This window comes from Girardinichthys multiradiatus, chromosome 7, assembly GCF_021462225.1.
Source record: "Girardinichthys multiradiatus isolate DD_20200921_A chromosome 7, DD_fGirMul_XY1, whole genome shotgun sequence".
NCBI lineage: Eukaryota > Metazoa > Chordata > Actinopteri > Cyprinodontiformes > Goodeidae > Girardinichthys > Girardinichthys multiradiatus.
The window spans coordinates 40,745,132-40,768,168 of record NC_061800.1 but is presented as its reverse complement, the minus strand read 5'-3'; the positions used below and the strand labels follow the sequence as shown (position 1 = coordinate 40,768,168).

At 41.3% G+C, this 23,037-nt stretch overlaps 1 protein-coding gene across 1 annotated transcript; it reads right to left on the bottom strand.

The window, feature by feature from the left end:
- Nucleotides 1-5,980: 5,980 nt before the first annotated feature.
- Nucleotides 5,981-21,544, bottom strand: asb1 (ankyrin repeat and SOCS box containing 1). The gene is made up of 5 exons (XM_047369611.1): nt 21,257-21,544; nt 16,676-16,814; nt 15,830-16,132; nt 13,602-13,984; nt 5,981-7,989 (listed from the first exon to the last, which is right to left on the bottom strand). The coding sequence occupies exons 1-5, from the start codon at nt 21,348-21,350 to the stop codon at nt 7,859-7,861; spliced, it is 1,050 nt and encodes a 349-aa protein (XP_047225567.1). The 5' UTR covers nt 21,351-21,544; the 3' UTR covers nt 5,981-7,858.
- Between the last annotated feature and the right edge of the window lie 1,493 nt (nt 21,545-23,037).

The following is a 23,037-nucleotide window of genomic DNA, read 5'->3' as shown; positions in this document are numbered from 1 at the left end:
TGTCAAGCAGTGGTTTGGGAAAATGCCTGGTGGGTTCTGCTTCATTTTGTGGGGGGGTTGGGGACATAAAGAAGGCGGGAGAAGAGGTCAAGTGGGACCCTTTGCCCACCCCCGACCACAGTCCCCTCCAACCCCATCAGCCATGACAGCATCACAGCTTTGTTCCTCATCCAGCACAACCCGCTTCCACTTCCAGCCATGGGATCTTCTTCATGATGGAAAATCCTTCCCATGAGTAGCAAAGCCCTATGGAAACAATTAACCATGGATGGTTAGGTGTAATGGCCATTGTCATTGTGCTAGTGACCACAGTGACAAATATTAGACAAAAACTCTGTTTGGACATATAACAGGGACGTTTCATTCATTGAAACTGAAGTAAAACTGAATTCCTCCACAGTGTAAAAGACTTAATGGCAGCTATCATAAAGGCTTCATGGTCGTCACTACTGCTATGGGTGACGCTGGTGGCGTGGGGGATTAAGCATGTGACCAATGTATGGAGGCCTTAGTCCTTGATGTAGGCTCCCACGGGTTCGACTCCTGGTACGTCAACGTTTACTGCATGTCCTTCCCCCTCTTTCCACAAAGTATTCTGTGTACTTACTGTTGAAAAATAAAGGCTGCTAATGCCCAAAAACAAACATTTAATACTTACTTTTTAAGGGCCAAGTTGAAAACTCCATTTTGCATTTACTCTGGTTATCTTTGGCAAAAATGTGTTTTGTGATGTAAAACTACTAAATGTGACAAAAGAGCAAAGACAGTACATACCAGTACCATAAGGAAGAACAATAAATGTTTTTCTACAAACCCCACTGAAGTACGATGGAAAAAGTCTACTCATAACAATGTTATTTCTATTCTCAGGAGTTCTGGATCTGATCTGGGTGTGGCTCGTGAAGATGAATGAGAAAATGAGGTTAATCAGATTGGCTTGGATAGCATTTTTCTGTTGATAAATGAAATCATCATTTGCTTGTTGTGTTTACTCAGATTATCTTTGGCTGATATTAAAAGATGTAAGCATAATAACGAAGCAAAAGTAAAAACATTCTGATGGGGGTACATACTTTTTCTTGGCACTGTAAAGAAATACAACATTTTTGGAGCTCCTGCACAACCTCTAAACGTTTATCATGACAGTTGCTTTCAGTTCAGTTTATTTTGCTGTTTCTAGAGTTTTGTTACTCCTGAAAAGCAGCCCCAGCAATTCAAGCTGTAACACACATACACAATTACTGAACATGGCCCAAATGAGAGGGATCTAATTAAGTATAAGACCCCAGTTACAGACTTTGACAGTAATTACAGAAGCAATCACTTCACATCCTTCCTGGCTTTGCCACATTTCACAACTACCGGCAGATTAAGGGTCATTAAGCCCCTCTAAGATCTTTAATTAAAGCACGCTTTTATTAGTAAAGATTCTTTCTGTATTTCTAACCATATACTTCTTAATTATATCTGTAAAGCTGAAGGAATTCCCTGTTTGTGTTGTGCTGGAGCACTGATTGAGTGGTTTAAAGAGCATGACGGTCTTAGCAGAGAAAAAGCTCTTCCTGACGTGCGGGCCACATGTGCTGCTGGGTAACAGCATGAGGAAAAATAAAAGATGATCAATACATTCAGGTTCAGCCATCCACACCCAGGCTCTCTTATTGGACTGATCCGTAATGAGACAAAGCGGAAAAGACTGCTTTCTTTGGACTGAGAAACGCCAAACTAATTTTGAAATCATCTCTGTGAATCACGTTAATCTTCTTTTGGTTTTGATTCCACCTCTCTCATAGTGTGGTTAAAAAAATGATGAAGATTTTGTTGCACTGGCTTAGAGACGCATTGTGTGTGTGTGTGTGTGTGTGTGGTGGTGGTAAACACTGAGTGATGTGGTCACTGAAGGAAATAAAGACTTCCGGACTGCCTAAAGGATGAGATCATTCAAAACATGGGCAGGAAAGCAAGTCTGCCTGATAAAGTTTTTATCTAAAATAACTACATATATAATGATGCTGTGGAAAAAATGTAAGCTATCTTCGCTGTCTTTATGTTGTGCTTCAAATGCTTTTCTTGTAATCTGTTTAAGTGATCTTGAGCAGCAGTTCTCCATCAGACCTGATAGGGGACCTCATTGATGTAAGTTCAGTCAATCATGTTTTCTGCTTTCAGCTTATAACTATTTGGCAAACACTGTTTTCTGTTTTCACAGATTCAACAGAAGAAAAAGGACCAAAGCATCACTTTCTAACAGACTGCTGGTGGTGTCATAAAACGCACTACCAGCAGTGGATAAAACTGTCTGCTAAGTGTTATGTGCCCTTTTATGCCTTAAAGAAATAGTTCATAATTTTTGGGTGGGTTTTTGTTGAAAGGTTTTAAAAGTTATCATCTTAACTTCAGTGGATAACTCTCTTTGTGTTTTCAGTAGGGCTGCAGCTTTCAAATATTTTAGTAATCGAGTACTCTACTGAATAATTTCTCAATTAACTTTTTTTATCTGCTTTAGGACTGCATGGCGGCCCACACAGGACAAACAACCATGCTTACACATTCATTCCTAAGGGCAATTAAGAGAGAACATTTAACCTCACATAGATACTTTTGAACAAGGTAGAACATACAAGCTACCTGCCAAAAGACCCCAGGCTGGGATTTAAATCAAGAACCATTTCGCTGCAAGGTAGCAATGTTAACCTCTGCGCCACCGTGCAGCCCTGGCCAGTATTGGGTGGTTTCTAAAAATGAAAGTTTCCTTTAAAAACGGTCTGATTATTGAATAAAAGTAAGTGAAAAAGCAGTCAAAGTTAAAAGAAAAACTTACAAAGACCGTCTGAAATCGTAGCTGACTTTGGTTCAAGAAAGGTTTAAAAGAAAATATAGGCAAAATACAAAGCAATAAGCATTGACCCAAGACTTTTACCCATGTTAACCAGACACCTGCATGCACACACTGACATAGAGTTTTACATGGAAACATAGAATCAGATGAAGCTTATCTAAAAGCTGTGGTAAGCTCGTGAATTAAGCCACTGCACTTTTAATGTGGACCTACATGCAGAAGCGGAACGCTGTGGTGATATTAGCAGAGCTTGTTGAGATTTTGATGGCAGCTTGTGGTGGAAATAAACTTAGGAATGGACAACATTATTCAGCCTTTCCACACTCCTGGTGATTTTTAGAGGAAGTAAAGCATTTACTAGATCTGTTTCTCCTTTGTAGCAGCTAATCAAAGAAAAACAGTGCTCCAATATTGTTGACACTGGTGGCAGGAAAAAACAGAATTTAGACAAGGATAGATCACTAGAAATTGCCTTAAAGACGTTTTGCAATTGGCCACTTTTATGTGAAACCTCTCAAGTAAGAAGGGAAACACACCATGGTGTCCCATTCCCTAAATAAGCTGTGATATAAAACAGCAGAAAAAAGGTTTCTTGCAATGGTACAATCTTAACAGGAAATAAGCAGTTTCCCCAACAGTTCTTCTCTAATTCAGTTTCTAAGTGTGAGCTCTGCTAATGAAAGGCCTACTTTTAATGAGATCTGAAAGGATGAGGCTCTGGAAGACACATGCTGAGGGTCTGCAGCGAAACTCAGGCAACAACAGGGCAGATGGAGAGAGAGACCGAGTTAAGAGAGGAGTGAGGGACAGAGATGTGGTGCCTACAGTGCTGGAAAGGAAAACAGTGCCACCTAGAGACCTCATACAACAGTTGTTTACTTTAATAACTGGCATTTTCACTAATGTCCTCTTATCGTTAGGTTTCAGTTAAATGTTTAGACCAAAAGCCCATTTATGTTGATTTTAATTCCTAAAAATATTTGCAGAAAATCTTTTTCCATCCAAGACAGTTGCAGAAACTAGAACAATGTATCTTCCCTGGTCTTAACATGACCTTTTTAGGACTTGGACCTCAAAATTTTCTCTGCTGTTGTGCCCCCCTGCTGCTTTCATGCAGGGTTCCCAGGCTAGACCAGTTATGTTTTCACTAAAACATGAGTTTTTTTCAACCATCATGACACATCTATCAGCTTCACGACAATATCAAATATCTCGATCTGGGGCGCTCTCATGCTTTTATTAAAGTGGACTGTTTTCCCAGAAGGTTATGAAGGTTGCATATTAGCAACGATAAACACAAAAGAGAAACTGTCTGGCATGAAACACATTGTGTTACCTTGGAAGGCCAACGTGATTAAAATGTTTTAATATTCGTTTAATTTGTATGAATAAAATTTTGTAAAAAGACATAAAAGAACTATAGATATATAGAAATGTACAGACACATTTTGTCACACTGCATCCTCAAACTAGAATGTATTTTTTTATTTTATGTGATGGACTGAGCTACACGAAGAAAATCATAGATTTATTGAAAGAAAGTCTGAAGAAATCATGTAAAAAGTTTGCCACAAGTAATGTAGAGGACACAAGAGACAGGTTTGGCCAGATTAGAGCAAATCTGCATTTTTCAAAAGGGTATGTGTAGTAGAAAACAAACATTTCACAACACCCTAAACACACCATTACATGGAGAAACACGGTGATGGCATCTTCATGCTGTGGGGAGACATTCCTCCAGCAAGAACCAGGAACCTTGTTATAGTTGATGGGACGATGGATGGGGCAATCCTGGAGGAAAACCTATTGGGGTATCAAAAGACTTGAGACTGGTGGAGGTTCACTTTCCAGCAGGACAACACAGCCAGACCTGCAGTGGAAGGATTAAGATCACATATTTGTCTGTTGGAGCGGCTCAGTCAAAGTACAGACATAAATCTTATTTAGCATTTGTAGTGAGACTTAAAAACAGATGCTTACAGATGGTCTTATGGGGAGTACTTCTCACAAGTCGATGTCGGAAGACACGACGTGTCTGGGTAACTTTGTACAATATACTTATTTCTAACATCGGTCCACTGTGATGTCAGCATGCCTCCAGGTTCTGGCATCCACAGATTCTCTAGTGCCCTTCAGTCAGTCTTAAAGAAGAGTTATGTTCATTTCAGCCCTTCTTCATGTTTCATTACCCAACGCTTTTAGATATGAAATAAAAGCTATCTGCTATGGGATATTTCAGAATTATGTCAGTCATAATGACAACATGTAAGAGGTCACTGAGTTATTTCGGTTTGGTGCCATTCCAAACCCTTTGTGAAGTGCCATGAGACGACGTGTTGTGAATTGGCGTTATATAAATAAAACTGAATTGAAAGTCTGCATTCATAATCTCTCATATTTCAGAAGTTAACTAGCCCAAATGGTGATCAGAACCACAATCAGTGGGAAGGCATCATTGTACAAACTTTAGGACATTATATAAATTGAAATTTTATTGAATGTGAGATTTGTGCATTTTTATATCTCAATAACTGAACAAAAATCTGGTGGAGAGAAATAAACTAATACACAAGCTAAGGTATGGGAAAAAATGTTTACAGCTACAAAATGGATCAAAATAAGGGTATAAATCAGCAAAAGGGCCCAGAGTCTCAATGAACATTGATATTTAGGGTCCGTTTGTTTAAAGCATTTTCAGATGTGCACTTATAACAGGCCTATTTTATGACTAAACTTCTAGTAACTATCTATTACTGAGTGAGACATTCCTATGCTGCAAAGTTTTTTTTACTGAAGTTGAAATATCTCCACCAGTTTGTTCAGACCTCTGAGGATAAGGTAAATTCTAGATTGTTCTTCCATCCCCCTGGTAGAGAACTTAAACTGTACTATTTATTCAGTCGTCAGATAAGGAGATGACACAAAAAAGGCACTGTTTCATGCTCCATATATTCCTGAAAGCTCCATCTAGAGCCTAATGGTGGACCTTTTTCATTGGATCGTGATTCCTTATAATCTATAGACTGTGTAACCCACTCAACATCAGTGACTCTGAGATCAATGTGTCTCATTTAAAGGAGCAGTAAGCCTAAGAAAAGAACTCCAAGAAACATGCAAACTTGCTAATGAAAACAAAAAGGGAAACGTCAGAGACCAGATTTAATGTTTGCAAATAAATATAACACATTTCTGAGCAACACACACCGACATGTTACACATGCACCACATTTAAATGTTAGTATTTGAGAAAAAGTAGCTGTGGAGCAGACCTGGACTGAAGACAACATATGCAACATATTCCCAGAGAAGGCAGCTTTCTGGCTAACAAATACAAAGTTAAAAACATTTCTATCAATATTTTTTAGATTGTCAGGGATACAGAAAGAACTTTTCTTACACAACTACATGTTGGTCAAGATCCTGTTTATAGCCTGTATACGTGTAGTAATAAGGTCTATTATGTAAACATCTCTCCGGCTACTATTATTTTAATATGTATCAAGGGCCTTTAATTTACCGTTTTATTCATAAATGCACACCAACTTAACACAGTGCAAAATATTTAGATAAAAGTGTCATATAACAGTATGCATCACCATCTAGTGGCACAAATTGGTAACTGCAATCGACTCAACCACCACTAGCAGTCTACAAATGCTGGGAAAAGCCTGCTGAAAACACCATGTTTGGTTTGTCTCTTCTTGGCTGTAGTACTCAGGGGTGTAACAATACACACATTTATACTGAACTAAGGCTCAGACATCACCCTCATGGGTACATACAGTTAGACGAATAATACATCGGTCACAGGCAATTATCACTTTTATGCAAAGGAGTAAACACAAGTTTATATTACTTTTTCTTGAATACCAAGACACAAAATGAGCAGATTAAGCTTCTATCTACAGCAGTCCACACCAAATTAATGCAAGAATAGCAGGTGATAATGACACGTATGAAGTACAGCCCAAAATTGATGGAAATAATCTCTAATTGTTTTTTATTTTTTATTTTGTTCCATTTTAAAAACAAGATTGGTTTTCTACTTAATCTGACATTTTGTTTGACATATGGCTTACAGATATACTGGTTCTCTTACCAGTTCATAAATCTCACCTTCCTGTAATCTCACCAGCCAAGGATGGTTTATTTTTCTCTCACTGTTTCTTTGAGTGTTGTTTTCAGTTTAAAGAAGTGTTTCTTCTTGCTGAGGTACCATACTGAATGGTTACCCAAAACCTACTGAACTTTGACTGTAGTATACTGTTACACCCATTGTAGTAACATGAAGAAGCAAGAGCGGGTTAACGCCATAAAATCCTATCTTTAGAAGATCCAAAGTGCAGTACCACCACCAGACACTAGAACATGTTAACGAAGTGAGTAGGTGGTTAATTAATAACACTCAATAACATGAAAGCATAACTAACTTTAGGTTTTATAACATTGATTATCAGTTGGGGAATGTAACTGTGCAATTTTCATTGTAATTTTAGGGGTTAACTGCAGCATCTTTGGCTGAATAATTTGACAAATATTTTGCCACATTGAGTTATCACAGTCGTCTGTGGCAACACTTTAGAAAAGATAAGACGTTTTCTTTAAATATTAAATAGATGACTGGATGAAGTCCTGGATTACATGAATGTAAAAGAGCAACTGAAGAAGCTGGATCAGTACAATCACACTTGTACAAACGTGAGCCTTCATTTGGGTTCAGGCTAATTCTTACTTTGGTTTTTAGGCCAGACCTGAACACGAGCCATAACGCATTTTTGTGATTTGGGAGGTAACAAGAAAACATTTGCTGTAAGACAGTTCAGACATGGCTAAGGCTCCCTTGATAACTTAAAAAAAAGAGAATAATAAAAAGAAAATCCTTACAGTGACGCAAAGTTCATACAGAACTTTTAACTTTTAAAAAATAACTACTTATTTTTTATAAAGTAAAAGCAACTTGTCTTCGGGACAAGGATTACGTTGGACATACGCTCTCCGAGACCACAAGGTAGATGGTAGTCAGTTTCGGTGTAGCAGGAAGTTCTTGATGGGTTCTGGTAGCGGTAATGAAGCTATGTGGGTCAGGCGACTTTTGCCCATTGCTCTGCGGATCCTGATGCGACACACGTGTGTGAGCCTATGAGGGTTTTCTGTGAAGGAAAAACAAAAACGAAAGCAAATAAAAGAGTCAAAGCATAAAGTTTTAGAAATTAACCATAAACGGGAGCAAAACAGTTATTACTCTTTAAAATTTAACTTCACTCGCTAAAGACAGACATTTGTTGCTCTGCTCAGCTCACAACTGTTAAAATGACAACAGATCCCTGCGTCCAAATTTGTATTTTTTTTTAAATATTTTTACATATAAACATTTTTTTAAATATATGGACAGTTCAAATGTGCAAGTTCAAAAGTGGCATTAAATTTTAGGCAAACTTTTAACTTACTCATCCATCCATTCTCTGTACCCACTTGTCCCTGCAGGGTTCAGTGGTCATTAGGTTAGAGGCAGGGTAGAACCTGGATGGGTCACTAGTCCATCACAGGGCAATGCAGAGATAACCATGCATGCACACATTCATGCTTAAGGGCAATTTAAAGAGACCAGTGAACTTAACAGTCATGCTTTTTGACTGTGAGAGGAAGCCGGAGTACCCAGAGAGAAACCACACATGCACAGAAAGAACATGCAAAGTCCATGCAGAAAGAGCCCATGCCGGTATCCAAACCAAGGTCCTTCCTTCGTGGCAGTGTCAACCACTTTTCTACCAAGCAGCACACTTCTGTTTTTTACATCATGAATTTGAACGGAGGGCAGCCATCACTGAAGCCTTTAATAAGCTTTTTATCAGGGAATGAACATTTAGGGCAAACTGTAGTTTCTTCATGCAGAAAATAATCGTGACATTAACCCTTAGAGAGGAATTTGGTTACACCTTTGGATATACAAATGGATGCTAGATCCAGATTTATCTGTCAGCTGTTGAGCAAAAACATTTGCTTCCTTAAGTTTTTTTGTATTATCAGGAAATAATTAAACCAAATTAACACGCATTGATTAACATTGAGTGGCGGTTGGGGACAGTGCCTCTGGACTGGCAGACTGGGGTGGTGGTCCCCCTTCATAAGAAGGGTGACCGGAGGTTGTGTTCCAACTACAGGGGGATCACACTCCTCAGCCTCCCTGGTAAGGCCTACGCCAGGGTATTGGAGAGGAGAGTCCGGCCGATAGTCGAACCTCGGCTTCAGGAGGAGCAGTGTGGTTTTCGTCTCAGCCGTGGAACACTGGACCTCTATACCCTCTACAGGGTACTCGAGGGTTCATGGGAGTTTGCCCAACTGGTCCAAATGTGTTTTGTGGACCTGGAGAAAGCATTCCACTGTGTCCCTCGTGATGCCCTGTGGGGGGTGCTCCAGGAGTATGGAATCGGGGGCCCTTCCACCTTCCTTTGACCCACAGGACCCACAGCTGTCCAGTAACACCTCACATTTTTTATCTTCCACCTCAGCCCTAGACCCTTCTGCTTCTACATGTTTGCCTTCAACCATATCAGAAGATGCTGATGCTCCCTTTGCTTCCCCCTTCCAAGTGTGTGTCTCAAGAAGTCCGGTGAAGATGCAACTGGAGAGACTGAATAGGAATAAGGCTGCAGGTCCAGATCATGTCAGCCCTAGAGTCCTGAAGGCCTGTGCAGAGCAGCTCTGTGGGATTCTGCAGCACCTCTTCAACCTTAGCCTGGCCCAGTAGAAGGTTCCGGTGTTGTGGAAGACCTCCTGTCTTGTTCCGGTACCAAAGAAAACTCACCCATCAGTTCTCAATGACTATAGACCTGTTGCCCTGACATCTCACATCATGAAGGTCCTAGAGAGACTCCTGTTGGCCCACCTGAGTAAGCAAACAGTAAACCATCAGGACCCCCTCCAGTTTGCTTATCGCTGTGGAGTTGGAGTTAAAGATGCCATGAAACACCTGCTTCAACAAACCCACTGTCATCTGGACAAAGCCAGCAGCACTGTGAGGATCATGTTCTTTGATTTCTCCAGTGCATTTAATACAATCCAACCTGATGTGCTTTGTCAGAAACTCCAGAAGACTCAGGTGGAGGCCTCAACAATCTCCTGGATCAAAGACTACCTGACAAACAGACCACAGTTTGTGAGACTGAAGGGTTGTGAGTTTAACCAGGTAGTCAGCAGCACAGGAGCACCACAGGGGACTGTACTCTCACCATTCCTTTTCACTCTGTACACCTCAGACGTCCAGTACAAGACAGACTCCTGTCATCTGCAGAAATACTCGGATGATTCTGCAGTTGTGGGGTGGATCAGAGATGGACAAGAAGCTGAGTACAGGAAGGTGGTGGACCACTTTGTGGCATGGTGTGGAAACAATCATCTCATTTTGAACGCGACTAAAACAAAGGAGATGATTGTAGATTTTAAGAGAAACAAGAATAAGTCAAAAACTATTTCTATTATGGGAGAAGAAGTGGAGGTGGTGGAGGAGTATAAATACCTCGGTGTTCACCTGGACAACAGACTAGAGTGGAGATGCAACTGTGAAGCCATCTACAAGAAGGGACAGAGCAGACTGTACGTCTTGAGGAAGCTTAGGTCCTTTGGTGTTTGCAGCAAGATGCTGCATATCTTCTATAAGTCTGTTGTGGAAAGTGTGATCTCTTCTACCATCATCTGCTGGGGAAGCAGCATCAGAGCCAGGGACTTAAAAAAGCTCAACAAGCTGATAAAGAAGGCTGGCTCTGTTCTGGGGACTCCTCTGGAACCTCTGGAGATCATTGTGGAAAGACGGATTCTTCATAAAATGAAGAACATTATGGAGAACCCTGAGCATCCTCTTCATGAGACTGTCCTACAACAACAGAGTGTCTTCAGTCAGAGGCTTCTTCAGATCTGCTGTAAGACGGAGCGCTACAGGAGATCCTTGCTGCCCACAGCCATCAGCATCTACAACGGCTCTTTGAGGAAACCTTCATAATATGAGCTATAACAACATTTAATTTCCCTTTGGGATTAATAAAGTATTTTTGAATTGAATTGAATTGAATTTATTGACTGCCTGCTTGTGTGTCAAAAATTTGTAGAATTGTATAAAAAGGTGGGTTGCGTGCCAAGTTCTCTCTTCATTCAGGTAACTTGTTATTCTTTATGCCTAAATGATTAATAGAGCCTTTGAAAAAGATTAGGCTCTGGAGTGAAAATGACTGATAAATCAGCCAATGTAAGACGGAGTGCTACAGGAGATCCTTGCTGCCCACAGCCATCAGCATCTACAACGGCTCTTTGAAGAAACCTTCATAATATGAGCTACAACAACATTTAATTTCCCTTTGGGATTAATAAAGTATTTTTGAATTGAATTGAATTGAATTTATTAGGGGCCATACGGTCCCTGTACGAGCGGAGCAGGAGTTTGGTTCGCATTGCCGGCACTAAGTCGGACCTGTTCCTGGTGCATGTTGGACTCCGGCAGGGCTGCCCTTTGTCACCAGTCCTGTTCATAACTTTTATGGACAGGACTTCTAAACTCAGCCAAGGGCCGGAGGGGTCTGGTTTGGGGACCAGTGGATTTCGTCTCTTCTTTTTGCAGATGACGTGGTCCTGCTGGCCCCCTCTAGCCAAGACCTACAACATGCGATGGGGCGGTTCGCAGCCGAGTGTGAAGCGGCTAGGATGAAAATCTGCTCCTCAAAGTCCGAAGCCATGGTTCTTGACCGAAAAAAGGTGGCTTGTCCTCTTCAGGTTGGAGGGGAGTTCCTGCCTCAAGTGGAGGAGTTTAAGTATCTTGGGGTCTTGTTCACGAGTGAGGGAAGAATGGAGCGGGAGATCGACAGACGGATCGGTGCAGCTGCCGCAGTAATGGGGGCGCTGTGCCAGTCCGTTGTGGTGAAGAGAGAGCTGAGCCGAAAATCGAAGCTCTCGATTTACCGGTCAGTCTACGTTCTACCCTCACCTATGGCCATGAACTTTGGGTCATGACCGAAAGAACGAGATCCTGGATACAAGCGGCTGAAATGAGCTTCCTCCGTAGGGTGGCCGGGCACTCCCTTAGAGATAGGGTGAGGAGCTCGGCCATCCGGGAGGGGCTCGGAGTAGAGCCACTGCTCCTCCACATCGAGAGGAGCCAGTTGAGGTGGCTCGGGCCGGATGCCTCCTGGACGCCTTCCTCGGGAGGAGGCCCAGGCATGTCCCACCAGGAGGAGGCCCAGGACACGCTGAAGGGACTATGTCTCTTGGCTGGCCTGGGAACACCTTGGGCTCCCCCCGGAGGAGCTGGAGGAGGTGTCGGGGGGAGAGGGACGTCTGGGCGTTTCTGCTGAGTCTGCTGTCCCCGCGACCCGGTCCCGGATAAGCGGAAGACGACGAGTAGAAGTAATTAAACCAAATTAGCTAGTTTTTCAATTTATGCTCATTTCCTAGACAGCGCAAACGCCAGCTAATGCACATTCAAATTTTATTGAATTGATTTGATTCCTGCAGGGGAGCATATCCTTACACACCACTGGTTTGTGTTTCATTGGTGTAGGCTTTTGGACATAGCACTCCAGCATTGCGTCCCTACACATCAGATATTACAGCAAGCACAATCTGATCACCAGCTAAGCCAGGCTGTCACACATTTTCTGCCAATAAATTTGTCAATGTCAAAAATGTATGTTATAACTTGGAAACAGCATGTAAATTGCACGTCCTTCACTGTTACAGAAGTTTGACTCAAATGTTGCCGCAGTTATCTATAGTAAAATTATTTAATCTTATGGTGCCCAATTAAGGTGCTCTAATGAGAATCCACTGACCTCAGCAAGCTGAATACCTGAAGTGGCACCAACTGAAGGCTGCTCGACCTACTTTATGATTAATTCAGCTAACAATTATTTGACCGCTTTGGAGCGATTAAGAAGCATTGAACTTTCACCCCAAGGTGGTCAGTCAATCTTGAAATATAAAAAAATACAATGCAATGGAAAAAGTAATGTACGTCACATTGATTCAATGATGTCCTTCATTTCCTCACATTTAGGCCCACATAACACGATACAATAAACCAACACACATAGTAAGATAGGAAACAGTGTTAAACCCTGTATGAAACCCTGATTCAAAGAGCTCCCCACTTATGTCTACATACAGTTATGCAACTTTCTGCTAGTCCCTACTCAGCGCGGTTTACTACAGCTCTACTTGCTTTTTAGGATTTTCCATTAGTTATTTTCAGTCCCTGCTTGTTTGTGGTTCCAACCGTTTTGAATCATGCTGAAAATGGAACGTCAGAAGACTGTCACTAGTCACATCATCACTAGTCTCAGCATAAATAATATTAACTAACTAATATCTTTAACTGTCAAATCATTGTACGCTGGGCTTATTTGTATATGACCACTTTAGCAAGCTAGCATTAGGTAGCATTAGCTTACCCTCACACGTCCTCTAGTTCGTACCCTTCAGTTTGATACCGCTTCATGGCTTCCCTCGCTCTTCTTTCAATCTCAGTCTGACAAAAGCCATAGACCAATCAACTGGTCCTCCATTGTTGTGTTTGTGTCACATACAAATCACAGGCTACTTTTTTGCACTGTGAGGCTGCCTTGCTAGTGACAATCCCAGCCGCATTGAGATGGTACTCAATTGTTATGGAAAACGAAACAAACTGTGTGGAGTAAAACTAACGTAAGACAAGGCACACTGAGTAGGTACTAATGGAAAAGGAGCATTGGATTTTACCCTGCAAATTATTTACACTCACTCTTTGCGTCCAGGAACACCCCGAGTGCCTCTGGATCCACCTTCCTTCGGTTCGGCGCCTCTAGCTCCACATCTTGCCACGGCACAAGTGCCGGGTCTGCTCCGTGGTCCAGCAGCAGGTGGATGAAGCTCACCTCACATCCGTGTCGCAGGACTGCATCCAGCAGGCAGGAGGCAAGGCCCCGGGTCAGGGCCTCTTGGCAGACGGGCCCGGTGTAGTTAAAGTCCGGCTGCGCGCCGGCTTGGAGCAACAGGCGGAAACATTCAAGGTGGTGGTAGGCAGCACTGATGTACAGAGGACACACCACCAAAGTGTTCAGGGTTCGAGCGCTTAGGAGGAGCCGGGGGCCCAGCTGGTGGTCCATGTCCACATCAGCATTGAATCTAGAAAGATACAAAACCAGTCACATGGTTTGAGGTTTCAAAAAAATGCATTTAAAAGAACTTATACTGGTTTATTAAAAGAAAAATGCAATTTGTTGCAACAGAGCGAAAACTAAAGCTGAGGGTGTAAAAAGCCACATGTCTAATAAATGTCTTTTAGTCAATCAAGAGTGTTACTTCATAACAATCTTACTACAACAAGAGAACTGCCACAGCCCTGTCACTGATATAAACACAGTAAAAAAGTTGACTCTTAATGGGATAAAACAAAAACAAATGATACAGTGCTTTGCAAAAGTATTCACACCCCTTTAACTATTTTGTATTTTGTCATATCAATACCTAAACTTCAAATAGGTTTTTTAAATTTTAAAGCAGGGTTAGGTTAAAAAAGCAATAATCACAAAAGAAGCGGTAACTCTGGAGGAGCTGCTGAGGTAAACAGTTCAGGTGGGAGAAGAAATGCATGTGTGGTGAAAAACTAACATTTCACATTACCCTGGACACACCATTCCCACCATGAAAAATTATGCTGAGTGGAAGCTGGTCAGATTTGACGAGATGATGGATGGAACTATACACAGGGCAAATCTGGAAGAAAACCTGTTACTAAATACTTGAGACTGGGGTGGAGGTTCACCTTCCAGCAGGACAACAACCTAAAACAAGCGTAGAGTCAGAACTGCAATGGAACTGTTTAGATCAGGAGTCCAGCTGCTCCAAAACGGGGTTAACTCAGTTTTACAAAGCTGCTATAATGTTATAACAACCCTTCACCTTAAACATCCACCGCTGTATTAGTTGTAACTAAAAGGACTATTTAGCTCTGCACATGCAGATACAGAAAGTCTTCAGCAAACACACATCTTGCTCACATCTGGATCTTTGCAGAGTGATGACTTTACAGAAACTGCAACCAAAGCTAGCTTGTTTCCTCTCTCTGTTGACATGCTCTGGTTGGATAATTTGGCTCTTAACAAGTCCTCTTTGTGGCTTCAATTATTAGTTTATGTAAAACTTCTATAGATAAAGCTGTTTTCCTGTTTCATAGACTAAGCACTCTTCTTTGCACGTTGTAGCTACAAATGAGTGGTGTAATGGAAGCATGCTGCCCTGGGTTCGGGTTTCTCTCACTCGGGTACACGTGTGAGGGAGACCTGAGCCTCGGCTGACCGGGTCACATCACACAGACAGGCTGACAGGCAGCAGCAGACAGGACACAGTCTTCTGCTGCTCTGTTACACCGAGTGTCACTGTAAGGGTACAATTACACTGACAATAAAATGCACAAATTCGACGTTCCAAGTTTTTATACATCCAATTTCACAATTCTGTCCACATTTTCTACACTGAGGACTGGTTTCGGATTGGCTTGCTGTCCGGTCCACAGGAAGTTCAAAGTTTATATTTGATAAAAAGCCTGCTAGTCAAATTACACTCATGTGTTAGAATGGCCCAGTCAAAGTCCAAACTTAAAAATTTAAGACTTATCCAAATCTATTTTCCAAAGATCAACGGAGCAACATCTCAGCAGAAAGCTGGTGGAGAAATTTCCGGAAAGACTTGCAGCTGTGACAGCAGTGAAAAGTGATTCTACACAGAATCAGGAGCCACTAAACGTCTTGTATAAAAGTTTTCAAAAAACAGCTTTCCAATAAAAAACATTGAAATTGCTGCTTTAATGTTAAACAATTAAACAGATGTGAGTTAAAACATTTCAGCTTCAGCAAAATTACTGTTATTGTTTTTCTAGTGTATCATTTAACAGCTAGAAAACTGCTGGAAAAGCTCATTTTGTCACATCACAGATGACCTTACAGAGGTTTGATCTTGGCCTCATCTCACCTGATGAGCTCCTGCAGGATATCCACCCTCCCCACCCGCGCCGCGTGGTACAGCGGGGTACTGCGGTGGTGGCGGCTCCCATTGGGATCAGCTCCGGCTTCCAGGAGGATCCGGGCGCAATCCAGGTGACCATTAACCACCGCCACGTAGAGGGCCGTCTGACCTTTGACGTCGACCAGGTCCACTTCGGCTCCCTGGGAGATCAGGTAGGCCACGCAGGCGGCGTGTCCGGCCGTGGCTGCGATCCGCAGAGGCGTGCAGGGCAGACAGCCACAGCACCACACAGACTTCTCGTTAATACGCCTGAAAGCAAAACATGTTTAGTGTTCTAGATTTCTTACCATTTATAAGTTGTGTGTTTATTTTTAAAAAAGGTACCACTAAATTAAACACCATAAAATGTGTTCTTTATATTAGGTTTCTAAAGTTCCCCACATTTGATTTAAATTAATATCAATAATTATCAGAAGCAGTCAAAAGAAGAATAAATGTGTTTCTCTGAATACAGGCCGTTATAAAGGAGTAAAGTAGAGCTTAAGCATGTAAAATCGGTTTAGTTCTCCTTTTCTGTGTCGTTTTTAGCCAATTTTCATAGAAATCTACTCAAAACCTAAACTCAGTATAAAAAAATCCTGATTTAAATTTGACTCCAACTAGAAATACCAACCCAGTTAAATTACCACATCAATCATCACCTAAACTGTACTCTAGTAATGTGTCTTTTCCTTCCGCATCAACACATTAAACTGTGCATCTCTGTGACCTTTCAGCTGATTTCTACATGTTATAGCACTCTGCATGTTCATGTGCAGTTACTTGGTCAGTCCAGCAGTTAACTGGCCTCACCGTCTGAAGTCATCCTCCTGCAGCAGGTTCCTCAGGGTGTCCAGGTCGCCCACGTAGGCTGCGTTGTGGAGCCGCATGTCATCCTGCTCCAGGGGTTTGTCACAGAATTGCTCCTGGAGCCATTCCTTCAGGTTACGACCTGGTGGACATGCAGACATATTGAGAAAACTGAACAACATAACTAGTTCTTGAACTCTTATGGACCAACGATTAGAAATTAAAAACATTATTTGTGCTTGATGGATCTGATATCTAAATAGCTCCTGAGCTACATTCAGTGCATCTCAAGAGTGAAATGAGAACTGAAGTTTATGACTTTGAAAGCTCTTTGTGTTGGAGAAAACCATACTACATCTGGGTTTGCTTTCCTGCTAAAACAATTAGACTCGCTTGTCAACAGCTTCACATTTCATTTAAATGAGGAAACTAACAAATGGCACTTTCTTTGATGTTTTTAGATCTTGGTGATTAGGATGTAGCATTTTTGTGTAAATAAAAAAACTTAAATTATTCCTCTGAAACTGGTTAAGTACTGAGCTAAAAATAAAGCATAACATTATGGCCACCGGTAGGGCAAGTGAGTAGCAGAGATGATGTCACCATCACTGCATCTGTTGGTGGCAGAATCTGAACATTTTGTCCCAACAGCTGATGGGTTAGAAGTGTAAGGATTTGAGAGAGATCGACAAACACCAAATTATGAAGGCTAGATGGCGTAAGGGCAACTCTTGTGGGGATTTCCTGCCCTGCTGTGGTCAGCATTCATCGGAACAGGTGATGGGGTCAAGGGTCAAGGATAGTTGAGACTCACTGATGCCTGTGGGGAGTGAAGGCTGAGCTGTATGGTCCAATCCAACAGACTGTAGCTTAAAAGCTGAAAAACATTATTGCTGGTCTGACAGAAAAGTGTCAAAATACAAAGTGTGTTGTATTTTGTTGCTAATGGGGGTGCATAGCCACAGTTCAATCAAGATGTCCATGCTGACCCCATGTCCACCACTGAGAACACCAACAATGAGTTTGTGGGGACTACAGAGGACTACAGAGCAATGGATGAAGGTGGCCTGATCTGACGAATAATTTTTCATCACATCATCTTACTAGGGGAACACATGGAACGAAGACGCACTGTAGGAACAAGGCTAGGCAGTGATGTTTGTGCAACACTGGGAAACCTAGGCAGCAGACTAGAGGCTGATATTTTTTCGGGAATCCCGCAGGTCATTGGATCTTAGTAAAGATCACGTGATTGGGACGGTACAGGATAAAAAAAAATGAACGGGAGCTAACCAATAGGAGGGAAAATAAACGTCCTTGGAAATGTAAAACGGAGACTTTGTTGTAAACTTTGAGAAAAAAAACTTGGATCGACGCCGCCATTGTGTAGTTTTTTTTTCTCCCAAGAAGCATACTATAATGCTAGTCAAACGAACTACACGACCCACAAGCCAACAGTGCTTCTGCTCGATGTTTTCCACCTGCGTTCAGAACGCAGCAATGGAGGGAGCAAACGCAGGTGGAGAACTGGACGTGGTCAAATTGGATTTGTAACGTAAAGTCAGAAGTAAGGACTTATTTATTAAACTTATAGAGCTGACAGGAAAGTCGCAAATATTACCGAACCTCAGGAGAATTGAATGTAGCGGTTTTAACACGCAGTCTGCTGCTTGTAAAACGTGTTTAGTCGTAATTAAGTTCACCAGTGATTAAAGGACACTTCTAAAACAGATTCTGGATTAAATCAGTCCTGCTTCTCTTCATTCATCAAACCAAAAGTACCATCATGTGTCAAGTCTCATCTGACCAACAAACTTGCTGCATGTGCACTAAAGATTTAAGAGCCTTTGCCACAGTAGAGGGGAAAGGTACGGAGCCCGAGAGGGGACATGGGGAAATTTCTTTTTCCTTTCGCGTCTCCACGCAGTACTTCTGCGTTCGCTCGCAAAAGTTGTTAATTACCTTGAGAAAGCTGTGCATTTTGGAGCAACAGCACAGATGACAAACTGCTCATAAAACAAACACAGATATGGCATTGGTATGGTTTATTTGTCATATGCAGGTTAACATGGAGTCAACAATGCGATTAAATGCTTAGGATTAGAAGAACCGTTCAAATCACGATAGAAACAAAAACACTAATGGTGTGCAAAAAAGTACACATCATGCAGCAGTAATAAGGAAACAAAGTGTCACAGATGTGGTTTCGTGCAGTATTATTGTCCAGTAGTTTGTTTGACAGCTTGTGGATAAAAACTGTCTTTTAGTCTGATTTGAAGATAATTTTATTTAAGGCCGATTTCAAAATAAAACTCAATAAATCTCAAAACGGGTGTAGTGTTTGTTTCATTTTTGCAGTTATCTGGTTTGGAAACTATCCCACAAAGTATTGCGAGATAACGCAAAAAGTATTGCATGGGGAAATTCCCCCATGTCCCCTTGCGGACTCCGTAGAAAGGCTTCATCAAGGGAAGATATTAAATAAATATGTTGTGAAATAGAAAAAAATTGAATGTACCATTAAATGTACAATTTATTTTAATACATCATTAAATATTAAGTGTACCACTAATTACGTCACTGTCGTCTTTAAAATTATACTTAATTATTCAGTGGCACATTTAATTGCATTATAGTCAATTTCATGATATAATGGTACATTTATTCTATCTAATGATGTATTAAATAAATAAATGGTACCTTTAATTTAATGGCACATTTAATGTTACATTTCTTTCATGTTACATTTACTTCACTTATGGGACATTCACAACATTTATTTATTTAATGATGATTTTATTGTATTAAATTTGTCCAGTTTGACCCTCCATTCTTGATGCCTGTATAGGAGGTCATGTCAGAATTTGAATCAGGTGTTCTGGATCAGACACACATCTAAAACCTGCAGGGAAGAGGTCCCTGAGGACCAGGGCTGTGAACCATTGAGGTACAGTTTCTAAATTGTGAAGGTAATGCCTTTTTGCACTTTTGTTCACCAAGTATAGTTCTCTTACTAGGTGCATTTCTCTCTCATTTCAGCAACTTGAAACATAAAAGTGATGTCATTGTTCAAAGGAAACAATCACTTAATAAATAAGTAAAATACAACTAGGTACATTTTGTTTATTCAGCTAAGATAGGCATGGTCTGTTTCCTTGTTTGATATTTTATTATTTCTTCATTATTATTCTTTTTACTTTAACTGGCCTTTACTACAGCTAAAAACAGGGACCTAACTGGTCCTTCAAAGAAAGAAATTACCAAAAGACTAAATGAAGAAAACAAAAGTGGGAGTGGCACAGGAGTGGGAGTCAATTTACCAGGAGTGGGACGGGACAGGATTTTTTTTTATGCTGGCCTGGGATTGGGATGGGACAAGACATTTTTCTGTGGGAGCGGGATGGGACAGGAGAGAAAATCCACTCCCGTGTCACCCTCTACTACAGACCACATACACTGCTTCAGGAAGGCTTTGAGGAGCACAACTACCAGGCGTGGACTCAGCCTCCAAATTCTCCTGGAGGGTTCAGCCAAACTGAAACCCTTTACTTTCACCTCACGAAATAATAACTGGAAAAAAAACAGCAGTGCAGAAGAAGAGAGAGAGCAGGAAATAAACCAACAGGACTCTGTTGATGGTGGAGGATCGGGCTCAGATCGTCGTGCTGCTTCCTGGTTGCACTCATCTGCAATTTTTAAAAGGAAATGCAGCTTTTTTCAAATTCAAATGAGTCATTAAGAAAGAACATTTTATTATGCTGGACATTAGTGGTCAGTCCTCAGCAACTGAATAATAGAGAACACACAAGCTTTTATGATTACAGTTTACAGCCAATGAAAACCCAAAATTCAGTTGCTCGGGTTACTTGACGTTAAGTCTAAAAAACTATAGAAATTTGTACAGAAATGTTATTTGCGTTCAAAAAAGCTGACTGTTCACAAAGGGCTACATCCACACATATTAGCGGTATGTTGAGTGGATGGAAAAAATGTGGCAAAAAAAGAACTGCGAAGCAAAATCTACTCTTGGGAGAACTTGCTGCAGACCACATACGCTGTTTCAGGAATGGTTTTAGGAGCACAACTATCAGTTTGATGCGTGGACTTGGCCTCTAAATTCCCAACAACCCATCTGCAGGATGTGGTGTACAAACAATTTGTACCCACGGAGGCCCCACCTCGTAAACCAAGAGGATTTGGAAGATCTGCTGCGAACATCTTGGCACCAGATATCAGAGCACACCTCCAGGTTACTAATGGAGTCCATGCCTCAGAGCTGTTTAGGCAGGTAGTCATAATGTTATGCCAGATCAATGTACATAAGCATATTATGTGGATTAGTGAAAATGTATAACAAATTCAAACTTTCACCCAGTTCTTGTCGTTAATAAATCGTTGCAGTTGTATAACTCTTTACCTATAATTAAAAGTCCTTAATTAACATGGCATCCATGTCCATGAAGAGCGTCTGTAAACATCTAACCTCAGCTGGAGCTCTGCAGCTCTTCAGCTCTTCAGCTCTGCAGCTCAGAGACATGTTGTCTTTACACAAGCTACGTTTACGTCCACAATGAGCCAGTTTACCTGCAGCAGTGCTGGGCAGATCGGACACGGTGATGAGCGGGGGGAAAATGATACTGGGCGGGTTGTCAACATCAGCGTCTGGACCGTCGGCCATGCTCCTGGAGGGTTCACGCAGCCCAACTCTAACCCTTTACTTTCACCTCAGGAAATAAAAAACAGAAGATAACCCGGCGGCGCAGTGGAAGAGAGCAGGAAATAAACAACCAGGACTGTTGATGATGGAGGATCGGGCTCAGATCGCCGCGCTGCTTCCTGGTTGCGCTCAGCTGCGACATTTAAAGGGAAACGCAGCTTTTTTTTTTTTTATTATTCAAATGAGTCATTACTAAAGGATATTTTATCATGGCGGCCAGTCCTCAGCAACTGAATATGAGAGAATACGCTAATTTCGATGACTGCAATTTACAGCCACAATTGAGTTGCACAGGTCCTATGAAGATTACCCAAGTCTAAAAAAAACCTATATGCATGTTAGTGGAAAACTGAGTGGATGGAAAAAATGTGGCAAAAAAAAAGATTTGCAATTCAAAGTCCTCGTAGGTTTGGGAGGACTTGAGGCAGTGCTTTAAAAGTCCACAATGCACACAAATGCGTATAAAGGACATGGGCTACAACAGTTGCATTAGGTAATTCAGTTAAGTTTACTTTTATAGCACCAATTCATAACAAATGAAATTTCAAAGCGCTTTACAGGAAAAACAGGCACCAACCCCTTTTTCAAATTCATACCAATAAATTCCAATCATGTAGACAGACAACATTTAATGACACGCAGTCCAGTCTGATCCTAAATGGAATACAAAACAAGTTTAATTCAGTTTATGATGCATAACAGGTAACAGTAATCGAGGAAGCCCAGTCAGATGCATCGAGTCACTGATTTCGAATCAATCCTTTCTGAGCCAGTGAGTTGTGACGTGGACAGATAATTACATTAAGTTGAAGCCATGCTGAGAAAGCATGTGGCCACAGTAGAAAGAAAAAACAATCATTTAACAACAAGAAACCTTTCGCAGGCTCAGGTACTTAAACCAACTGCAGGTAAAGGCAGAAAACAAACAGAAAAAAACACCAAACATAGAGGTAATTGCAGCAGTGTCTTTATTAAGGTCTCTGTCTAATAAAGAAAAACTGGTAAACAGACAATCGCTGGACCAGTAGATGTATAAGATGAAGTATAGTTAGTCACAGTAGTAACTCCTTCACCGCTCTGTTCAGGAAAGAGACGAGGTCAAAACCATCATTATTAGGACAATTTTATGCTCTATGGAAAGAAGATCACAAAGGTATTCCCAGTAATAATTCAGTCAATTGTGAAACACAAAGCCTCATTCTAAAATTAATATAAACTAAAAGGTGGAGGACAAATGATATGTATGGTTTTATGAAATAAAAAGATTGATTCACCTATTGGGTTTAGGGACTGATTTATACCTGAATAACTTATAGATCCATTAACAGATCCTTTAAAAACAATCTGGCCCAGAGTTAAAAGGATCAAATGAAAGAGAAGAAGGACTTTTAAAGGGAAATGTGTCTACTTGGAAGAGAAATGTAAAATGAACGTGCCTAGAGTAATGCTCACCATCTTTGTTATGAGTCACAACGTATACTGAGAGGCATGCAGCGGGTTTATACAGCCCGATGACAAGACACTGGACCATGGTGGGGCTCTAAAAATAAACGCCCCAGTCAGCGCAGCTGGGCGTCCCCATAACTGGACAGGCTGCCTGCAGGGATCCGGCTTTGTGTAGGAAAGAGGGTGGAAAAGAAACATTGAG